Here is an 11,148-nt window from a genome sequence, read left to right as displayed (position 1 = left end):
GAATGGAAGGAATACTTGTCGATCGATTTGTCATCTTGTATCAGTCCGTACAAAGAGAGAGAGGGGGGAGGGAGGGAGGGAGGGATGGCGCCATCCATGCATCTATTGGGCCTCATTTGGCTAGCGGCATCATGGGAGCTTATCACTGTCGTCCATGGGCAGCCCAATTCTCCTGGTAACTTTAAGCTTCTTCATTCATGAACTTTCCCCTTCATCGCCGCTGAAGCCACGCTCTGATCGCGTTCCATGGACAGATTTCATCACCATCGACTGCGGCCTCGACGCGGACGGGGCCTACCCTGACAAGAATACCCTTGGCCTCCGCCACGTCCCCGACACCGGCTTCACCGACGCAGGGTTCAACGCCCCCGTCCGGCCGCCGTACTACAAGCCGGACTGGTTCGATCTGTACCGGACCGTCCGCTACTTCCCCGACGGCGGCGGCGCCAGCAAGCGGCGGAGCTGCTACACGCTTGGGCCTGTCTCGCCGGGCCGCCGGTACCTCGTCCGGGCAAGATTCTACTATGGGAACTACGACGGGCTGGAAGCAACGCCCCCCGTGTTTGACATCCACATCGGCGTGAACCGTTGGACCACCGTGAATATCACCTCTCCCAAGTCCAGGCATGTCATCGAGGCGGTGACAGTGCCGCCGGTCGATTTCTTGCAGGTTAGTCTTGCTGCCGCGTGTGTCTCATCATGTAAGGTTCTGTTCGGTTAGTTGTCGTATTTTCTAGCCTGGTCTGGCTTAACTCAATTAGCCTCAGTGCATACAGTAGCATTTTAGTTTGTTTGGTTGCTTGTATTCATTTTGTCAGATTGGGAGGAGAGGTTGTTTAATTGACTACACTAAAATATGTTGCATGACATAAAGTAGATAAATAAGTGTCATTTTTTTCGTTTTTAATATTTATTTAAATATTAACATCACATAATATACACTAATAACATCATTAATATGCTATTTATTTAAATATATTAGTGTGCGTCCAATGGGCCTGACTCTACAGGAACGTCAAAAAAAATTTAGGCTGACAGGACCTTTTGGCATCAAGTGATCCTGGCTCTAGGTAGCATGTGGGTAACCAAACATCTGCTATCTGCATCTTACAGGCTAGGGCAATGTAGATGCAACCTCTCATACTATTATTTAGTTTTTGTCAATTGATATATCCTTGCAACCCCATTCCCCAAAGCAGTGAAAATCTTTCCACGCAAATAGAACTCTCGAGTGTGAAAATAATCTATACTTTTGACAAGATTTTAACTATCTTACTATTATTACTAATTAGAGCGACATGCTAGAAAAATAGATGAAATCTAGAAATTCTCCTAAAAGTCATAATTATCTAGCCTACGCTCATCATAGCCATTGGATCTATCAAATTTCTAAAAAATTTCTAAAGTAAACCCTAAATCTATATATAAAATACCCACATATGTCATTATGAAAAAACTAAAGGAATCTCTTAATCTTCATCTAAATTAACCACCTATGTCATTATATAGATAATATAAAATAACCCTCTGAAGTTGCATCTAAATTACCCACGGCTATCATTATTAAAAACTAACCCCTAAATTTGCATCGAATTTACCTACATTTATCATTAAAAAAATCCTAAAATGCACCCAATATGATTCTAAATTACCTATTTCTACCATTGCTAAAATAGATGATATCAACTTAAGGTATGCATGCATGATAATAAACCACGTATAAGATATATAAAAGAATATATGATAATACCAATTTTCAAGTTAAACACATCGCTGAAAAGTTCAATAAAACACATGTCAACCACATATAGATATATGATGTAAAGTACTAGAAAAATCTATAAATATGGATGGAAAGGTATTTAGAATAATTGCGAACTAAAGTCTATCACAACCGGATAAACAAGTACATGCCTATATGATTATTGCGTTAGAATATTTCACTTAGGAACACCAGCGAAAGTTAAGGGCCGGATTCCAGTTGTATATTCAGGAAAAAAAGACTCATTTTCTTAATCACTTCACCAAAATTGGCATGTGCATGTACAGGTGTGCTTGGTGGATACAGGGTGGGGTACACCATTCATCTCTGGGCTTGAGCTGAGGCCGCTCGGGGAGACCATGTACCCGGAGGCCACGGTCGACCAGTCGCTGCTTCTCCTCAGGCTTGCCCGGCCATCATGGTTAGCCGATTACAGTAACAACCGATTTCATTTCGGGAAAGGCAGTTTCATCAGGTGAGTATGATCATTGGGATTCCCAGTCCATCTGATGATATCTGATGTAAACAATATGTTGCTACTTACTCTCTTGCAAAGAAGCTTTATTTGTAATCCGCATTCATGGTTAATTTCTGAAGATTGCCTCACACCATTCATTTTCTAAACAATAGGTACCCAGATGATCCGGATGACCGTTCCTGGCAAAGATACAAAGATCCTACATGGACCAACATAAATACCACAGACACTGTAGACATCACAAACACCATTAACTTCGACGAGCCAAACAAGATACTGCAGAGCTGTGCCACTCCAGAGAACGGAACCTGGATCAACTTCACATGGAGCTCAGATCCCGACCTGAATGATGACAATGCAACTTACCTTCTGTTCCTCTACTTCGCGGAATTAAAGAGATTGCCAAGCAATGCCCTAAGGAAGTTTGATATCCTTGTCGACAACGCTACATGGAAAGGCAGCCAAAGCTACACCCCGAAGTACCTCTCTGCAGAGGTTGTGAAAACAATGGTGCAGGGATCGAGCCAACATGCTGTCTCACTTGCTGGCACGCCGGACGCCACTCTCCCACCCATCCTGAATGCATTTGAGATATATTCAGTAAAACCAATGACTGAGTTTGCAACAAATGATGCTGACGGTATCTGCTGAACACTTTCGACTTGTCAAAGTTCTGTCAGTCAGTTTCATCCATCAGCATTATGTTGCTTTCATAGCGCTGGATAAATTTTGGTTGCAAGCAAATAGGATGCAGGGTTCCTTGCTTTGACCAGTGTATTAGATTACTCTTATTTAGGGGGTGTTTGGAACACCCTATTAAAGTTTAACACCTGTCACATCGGATGTTTGGATGCTAATTAGAAGTACTAAACATAAGTTAATTACAAAACTAATTGCATAGATGGAGTATAATTCGCGAAACGAATCTATTAGTCCATGATTTGACAATGTGGTGCTACAGTAACCATTGCTAATGATGGATTAATTAGGCTTAATAGATTCGTCTCGCGAATTAGCACAAGGTTTTGCAATTAGTTTTATAATTAGATCATATTTAGTCCTCCTAATTAGCATCCGAACATCCGATGTGACACTGTTAAAGTTTAGCACCTCGTATCCAAACAGCCCCTTGGTCAAAGCTTTTAGTGTTTGTTATAATTTAAAAAGTAAAGTTTGCCTGATAGTTGATCTCAATTCCACAGCATGACTTCAGAGTTACCTTCTGTTTTTTACCCTATGAACAGCCAAGGCCATGATGACAATTCGCACAGCGTATGCATTAAAGAAAAATTGGATGGGTGATCCTTGTGCACCAAAATCATTTGCTTGGGATGGCCTGAACTGTAGTTATCCTTCATCTGGTCCTGCATCAGTAACAGACCTGTAAGTACCCCTTTTATTTTACGAAAGCTGTAAGTACCCTTCGAAGAATTCTACCACGAATTCAAAAGGCATTACTATACTAACTTGAATGCTTGATCTGAAATTACTAAATATAGTGCCTGTTTTCTGTTCCCTGGTATTAATTTACTATTGGATGTGCAGGCTCTTATCATCTAGCAGGTTGGCTGGTGAAGTTCATGTTTCTTTTGGTGATCTGAAATCCCTAAAATACCTGTAAGAACCAAATACCACCATCGCACAAATATTTGAAATTCTACATTGTGAATGTTATAACGCCCCTAAAGTTCTCACTTCCCAGCTTACAGGTTTTGACCCTTCTTTTTGCTTAACCCCCTAACATTCAGATAACAATTTTGCTTTTAAAGGTTTTGGCCCTTCCTTTTGCTGAATGCATAATTATCTCCCTGGGATTACCAGCTTACATGACAGTACTTTCTAAGAAGAATGTTTGGCCAACTTCATTACAAGCTCAAGGTTTAAAAGCATCCAAATTATAATAAAGTTCATTAAAAGCATCCAAATTCCAAAAAAAATCATTACAAGTTTACAAAATTTATTAACAAACTAGATCATTCACTGCCCGTGATCCTATTACCTACAGAAACTTAAAGTAACAACAAACATATAACTTCTTTGTATCGGTTCCCCATGTCAACTTTAGTATTTTAATGAGAACTGCAATTCCAGGGACTTGTCCAACAACAGCCTATCTGGTTCAATTCCTGATTTCCTAGCGCAAATGCCATCCCTCACATTCCTGTAAGTACTTCTGCTTAGCTGATATCACTTTATGCTAAAAAAAATTGCATTGATATATCTAACATGTGTTTCTGCAGTGATCTGTCAAGCAACAATCTCAGTGGATGGGTTCCTGCTGCTCTACTAGAAAAGAGCCAAAACAGATCTCTTGTGTTCAGGTTTGCATCATGTAAGCTACCTTAGGGTTCAAGAGATCATCGTACCCAAAGTTCTTTTGAGAAGAACTGTAATGCAAAAACAATTGTTAATCAGTGGACAATAATTTAATAACTCCTACCACTTGAATAAAAAAAGTGCAGTTCCATGTTTTCTCTTTAAAATTTAATTAATTCAGATCATTTTGCTCTAATGATAGGGCTGAAAACAACCCAAATCTTTGCAACAATGGTGCTTCCACATGCAAGTCGGGGGACAAGAAACGCAACAAAACAATTGTCATTGCAACAGTTGTTCCAATAGCATTAGCAACTCTACTGTTTTTGGCAGCATTTCTTATCATTCGTAATATGAGAAACAAACGAGGTAACATTTCACCAAGGAAACCAATAAAGTAATCTGCATTTGCTAAGCTTGATCATACAATATCTGGTTTGATTATAGATAGATGGATGGCAAACAACTCAAGGCTCAGTAGCCCTCGGGATCGGCCAAATATATTCGAGAATAGGCAATTTTCCTACAAGGAGTTGAAGCTCATAACAGCTAACTTCGTACAAGCAATAGGGAGAGGAGGATTTGGTGATGTGTTCCTGGGCTACTTGGAGAATGGAAATCCAGTAGCTGTCAAAATGCGTTCAAAAACATCCTCCCAAGGGGATAAAGAGTTTTTAGCTGAGGTAAGCTGAGTAGTTCCTTTTCATCTTTATGGGGATTTGAGATTGAAACAAATATCTTATTAGTTATTACATATTGCAGGCTCAACACTTGGGTAGAGTTCATCACAAAAACCTAGTTTCCTTGATTGGATATTGCAAGGACAAGAAACATTTGGCCCTTGTATATGAATACATGCGTGGAGGAAACCTAGAGGACCGTCTAAGAGGTAAGGCCCTCTTCCTCTTCTCATAAAGGGAAAAAGACTAAACTCACCTTCATACATGTGTGTGTGGTTAATTGGATATATTCATTTGCTTATTACTGAGCTTAAAGGCCAATTTTCAAAAAACTAACCACGTGACGTCTCTTTCTCTCTTTCTGTTCTTCTGCTCTTACCTTGTTATCATCAATACATCACAGGGGAGTCCACTACTGTTACACCCCTCACTTGGCCCCAGCGTCTCAAGATTGCTCTCGACTCTGCCCATGGTTCGTACTCAAACTGTATTATAGTATTACAGTTACAGCATCCTGTACCATGGTTTACTTTTTGCTTATACAGATTAATTTTGAGTAAAACTACACTCACTAGTCACTAGAATGTTTCACACCAACTAATTTCTTGGCTCCATGATGCGGTTGCAGGATTGGAATATCTACATAAATCATGCCACCCGCCACTGATACATAGGGACGTGAAAACAGGGAATATTCTGCTGTCTGCTGATCTTGAGGCGAAGATAGCTGACTTTGGGCTCATGAAGGTGTTCGCCGACCAGTTCAGGACCCATGTTACCACTAAGCCGGTAGGTACCCTGGGGTATCTTGACCCTGAATACTATAATACACACCAGCTCAGTGAGAAGAGCGACGTATATAGCTTTGGAGTTGTGCTATTGGAGCTTATCACAGGCCAATCACCGGCTGTCGCCATAAGCGACACCGAGAGCGTCCACATTGCACAGTGGGTGCGCCAGAAACTCTCGGAGGGTGACATCGCAAGCATTGCTGATCCAAGGATGGGAGGGATGTACAATGTCAACTCTGTTTGGAAGGTTGCCGAGTTGGCATTGCAGTGCAAGGAGGAGCCATCGCGGAAAAGACCGACAATGACTGATCTTGTGTTGGAGCTGAAAGAGTGTTTGGAGCTGGAGGTATCTCATGCATTGACTGATTACTGTAGCTCATCAGTCCAAAGTACTACTGCAAATATCAGTGCAACAAGTGTTGATTTGCATACTGCAGATCAAGGAACCGATCATCCGAGACAGCATGCCCCCATTTATTTGGAACAGACAGTCATGGCATCAACAAGTAGCGTTGGTCCCACCCCACGATGAGACCCGCAGATAGTGGTGTTGGCATCAACAGATAGTCATTAGCAATTTTCCATACCTCCATGTGACCGTGTCCCTAGCATGCATGTACTGCAAACCAGGGCAGTGCAGTTTCATAATGCATCACAGACAAAGTTTTGACGAATGGCATGAAAATATGTATCCAAAGAAAAATGAATTCGTCAGATTGATTGATAGAAAATACCAGAATTGGATCGGTTAGCTGCTCGTATTACCTCTAATATGGGTACAAAGTAGTACATCCCAAAGAACTCCATTTTCTTTCTCTTGATGAAACTGAACCTTCCCCATTCAAGAGATCAGATTGCAAAAACAGAATTCTGGAGTCCAAGCATAAAGAACCCTGAAAATGAGCTACCGACGAACCAACTTCCTGGATGAAAAGCACATATCGTTGTTCAGGCAGCAACAGGGTAGACTGAAAAAAATTTGACTTGGGAAATTTCCTATCGATCAGCTCATGCTCAAGGAAATCACATTTAGAGCAATATTCCGCGACGCAGAGGAACGAAGCCATGTGCTCGCCCGCTTCCGCCCCGCCGCCGCTTCCCCCAGATCCGCCGGTGCCGGTGCCCCAGCCAGCGCCGCCCACGCTCCTTCGTAGGCCTGCTGCCTCCCCACGCATCCCAGTGACCCACTGGTCACCCCCACCCGCCTCGTTCGTCAACGCGCGCCACCCCTTCGTAGATCTGGATCTAAACAAGTGGTTCGCCATTTCTCCGCCTCCGCCACCGGAGTTCGGTCGACCGGTGCACAGGGGTGTCTCCGTGGTGCCTGACACGCCGCAAGAGGTGCAACGCACCTACGCAGAGGCCGTCAAGGCGCCGGCTCCGGCCGCCAGGCTGTCGCCCCCAACGCCCCGAAGCTTTTCCCGCCGCGTCTCTGCGCCGAAGCGAGACAGGAGTAGTAACTCCGGCGCGCGTGACCAGACGTCTGCAAGGTCACCTCCGCGGTCAGAGGGCCGCCGATGGGACGGCGCGCGGCGCCATCACTCCTCTGCTCGGGAGACACGGCGCCATCACTCCTCTGCTCGGGAGACACGGCGCCTTTACTCCTTCGACCGCAAGGAACAGGAGGAGGAGCCAGGCTGGACCCGTGTCCGGCGCCGGAGCCGTCCGTCTGCGCGCCACCAACCGGAGTCTGCACGCGGTACAGGGCATTCAACTCGGGCCCGTCGCCCCACTTCCCCTGCCAGGGCCTCCTCCGCCTTGAGAGCGTTCCAGCAGAAGACACAGGGGAGGTGCTTCACCTGCCTCAGTACTTCCCACAGAGCAGCAGTTTGCGTTGCCCCCATCCGCTGTTTCTGCTGTCGGCGGTCGGGACACCGGGAGCGTGCCTGCCCACGACGACAGCGTGCCCCACCTTCTCCGTCCACACCTTCAACTCCGCTGCCACCTACTCCCACCACAACTCCGAGTGCGCCACCGTCTACCCCCAACAGTGCGTCATCGTCTGTCTCCAGGGGCGAAGTGCTCCCGCCGCCGCCGCCGCGCGGGAAGGGTGACATCATGCTGCAGGTGGGTGATGCGGCGCTGCGCCCAGAGGAAGAAAATTGTTTTGTCCCCACCTCGTTCGCCATCGACGCCGACCTCCATGACTGGGAGGACACGGCGGTTGTCTCTTGGGCCATGCGCGCCCCACCGAACATCGGCGTGAGCGACGTGGCGGCCGCGGTCCGTGAAGAGTTTCGGCTGCGACAGGAGGAAGTGGTGGTGACCAGACATCACCCGGAGGCCTTCCTCATCAAGTTTCAACACCGTCGCCATTGCCAGGAGGCCGTCAAGAAGGGGTTCGTCAAGAGGCATGGTATCGAGGTACATTTTATCAAATGGCGCAGTTTGAACCATGCTCTTGGAGTTATGCTGTTGTACAGGGTCAAGTTGTGCCTGGACGGTGTTCCCAGGCATGCTTGGGCTGAGGACATTGCGGAGAAGCTCATCAGCAAGACGTGCGGCCTCGAGCAGGTGGAGACCAACCTCCTGTACCTGGACGAAACCAAGACGATCGATCTCTGGGCGTGGACGGCAGACTCGAGCCTCATCCCCAAGCGGGTCTAGCTAACCTTCACCAGCAGGGCCAGGGACAGGCAACTGGCGTCCGTCCTGGTGACTGAGACGCCGCCGGAGCACTGGCAGCACGGGCACAAATACTGCGTCTATGTGCACCTCGAGGAAGTCCATGACTACACGAGGGCGACAATCGACCACAATGGTGCGCTGACTCTTGCCAAGCGTCGGCTTCCTGCCTGGCACTTGGGCGTGGCCGACGGGGCGGAGGTGCCACCTCGCATCTTTGAGTCCTTTCCGCACCACCCACCTCCGCCGACACAATCCTACAGCTTCCGCCGCAACAAGGACCGCGCCGGCAGGCGTGATAAGGAGGACGAGGACCGTCATCGACGCGGCTGCAATCGGCCGCTCTACAACGATGACCACCCTGACGACTTCGCCAGGGGACAGCGGGGTGGCCACGATGATGACGAGGACGATGTCGCTGATGGGCGCGACAAACGCTCCTGGCGCGGCCAGGACAGGTGCACCCTGGGCCATCTGGCGCCTCCTCGGGAGCGTGAGCGCTCCCCGCGGCGGCGGGACTGGTCCGGGGGGGCCCGTCAGGGAGGTGGCAACCGGCGTCATGGAGCGGACGAGCTGGTGCCTCCGGCCAACCTGCTCTCCCGCCACCTCCACCAGGAACAGGACCTGCACTCCCTGTTCAGCCATCAGGCTGAAGCGCTGCAGCTCTCCTTGCGCCAGCTTCTGCAAGCAGCGTAGGACCACAGTCAAGTGAGTGCAGACTTGGCTCTCCTGGTGACGGAAGGAATGAAGCCTGGTTCACCAACAGCCTGTCACCAGCAGCGGCAACCACAAACCGGCACCCGCCTCCTCTTGTTCCTGTCTCTGTTGCTTTTGACAGGATTCGTGCAGCGATTTCTATTGTACCCTCTAATGTGCAGGTGACTCAAAATGTTGGCTCACACAACAACGACAGAAGCATCTCCCATGATGAGGTGGAGCTCGCCCTTCGCCAGTTGGAGCTTCAGGCTGATCAGGACGTTCCTGTCTCCGGCCACTCACCACCGTCGCCGGTCCTGGGAGGGGCTGTTGTATCCCAAGAGGTGCTTTGGGAGGCTGCTGCTACTCCAACTGATGCCGCACAGGTTGCAACTACTCCAACAGCGCCGACCACTCAAGCCTCCCCCGGCATTGCAAGTCTGTTCGTGACACCGCCCCGCCCGGTGCTGCCTTTGCCTTCGCCACCACCACAGCAGGCAAGTTCACCAAGCCCGGCCCCCCGTAGGCGCAAACGTCGCACTTTTGATATGTCTGCGGTGCGGCACAGCTCGCGTCTGGCGAATGCACGCCCGATGAATGCCGTCCAGAGAGCGCAGCAGAATCTCTGCTGCAAACTTGGCCTCCTCTCTGACGATCTTCTGCCGGTGGAACGTGCTTTGCAGGAATATCTGGATATGTACAGTGGAGCGCTGCCGGCGGACATCATCGCGGCAATGACGGCAATGTTCAACCTGGAAGATGAAGAGTTGGAGGACGCCGACAATGCCATGGCGGCAATCCTCGGTAAGGGTGCCGGTGAGCTGGAGGAGGCATCCACGGTTCCTGTGGCTTAATCAGGATGGCCACCCTACTGCACTCTACATTTTACATGTTTCTGTCTCCTCTCCCAGTACCCTTGTGTGCGACCATGAGGATGTTGATAACGTCCCTGTGTGCTACCCTATGTGCGTCCACGACAAGATGGCGGCTGTGTGTTGCAAGACTTCTTGTATGCTTTCAATATGTTGCAAGACTTATTCACTATGGTTGTAATTGCAAGCTGCAAAACATGTTGCATCTGACATCTTGCAAATCATCTTCGTTGCTCTGTGACACCCTCTGTACGTCCTACGGCCGTCAGCAGGGGTTAGAATGCCTCGGCCTGAAGAGCACTGAGACGCGACGTGCTGTTCCAAATGATCGGCCCCGACGTTGATATATTATGTTGGAATGTACGGGGTCTTAATCAGCAAGCCCGTAGGGATGTAGTTCACCAGATTGTGGCCACACAACATGCGCCATTGCATGCTTCCAGGAAACCAAGCTTGCACAGATAGATGACTTCACTTCGTCTTACTTAGGTGGGTACAGGTTAAACAAAAACGCTTTCGCGCCGGCCACAGGAGCTTCAGGTACAAGAGGAGGACTGCTGATATTGTGGGATGAGAGGGTAGTGCAGGTCTCACAGATTACTGTGGGGATGTTTCACTTATCAGCCTCTATTTCACTACATGAGGGCGAAACATTCAGACTGTCAAATGTCTACGGACCATCCAGTCAGGGGCAAAAGAGAGCCTTCTTACAAGAAATGCTAACACTTAAGCCTCCCAGTGGGACATCGTGGATTATAATGGGCGATTTTAATCTCATATACAGAGCCGCGGATAAGAACAATTCTAGGCTAAATACTAGACTGATGAGTCTATTTAGAGAGGCGATTAGCGATTGCGAGCTCAAGGAAATTCCACTGCAGAACCGCCGCTTCACATGGAGCAATGAGCAACAAAATCCGACGCTTGT

The 11,148-nt window shown here is 47.9% G+C and overlaps 1 protein-coding gene across 1 annotated transcript; it reads left to right on the top strand.

Annotated features, from left to right (window-relative positions):
• Positions 1-230: 230 nt before the first annotated feature.
• On the top strand, positions 231-6,778 carry LOC101764858 (receptor-like protein kinase At3g21340). The gene is made up of 12 exons (XM_004964008.2): positions 231-670; positions 2,050-2,237; positions 2,393-2,880; positions 3,485-3,623; positions 3,786-3,857; positions 4,332-4,403; positions 4,481-4,561; positions 4,759-4,925; positions 5,004-5,239; positions 5,319-5,445; positions 5,640-5,708; positions 5,865-6,778. Exons 2-12 carry the CDS (start codon positions 2,122-2,124, stop codon positions 6,557-6,559), a joined length of 2,262 nt encoding a protein of 753 aa, XP_004964065.2. The 5' UTR covers positions 231-670; positions 2,050-2,121; the 3' UTR covers positions 6,560-6,778.
• The last annotated feature ends 4,370 nt before the right edge of the window (positions 6,779-11,148 follow it).

Source organism: Setaria italica, chromosome III (assembly GCF_000263155.2).
Source record: "Setaria italica strain Yugu1 chromosome III, Setaria_italica_v2.0, whole genome shotgun sequence".
NCBI classification, from domain to species: Eukaryota; Viridiplantae; Streptophyta; class Magnoliopsida; order Poales; family Poaceae; genus Setaria; species Setaria italica.
This window is presented reverse-complemented; position numbering and strand designations above follow the sequence as displayed.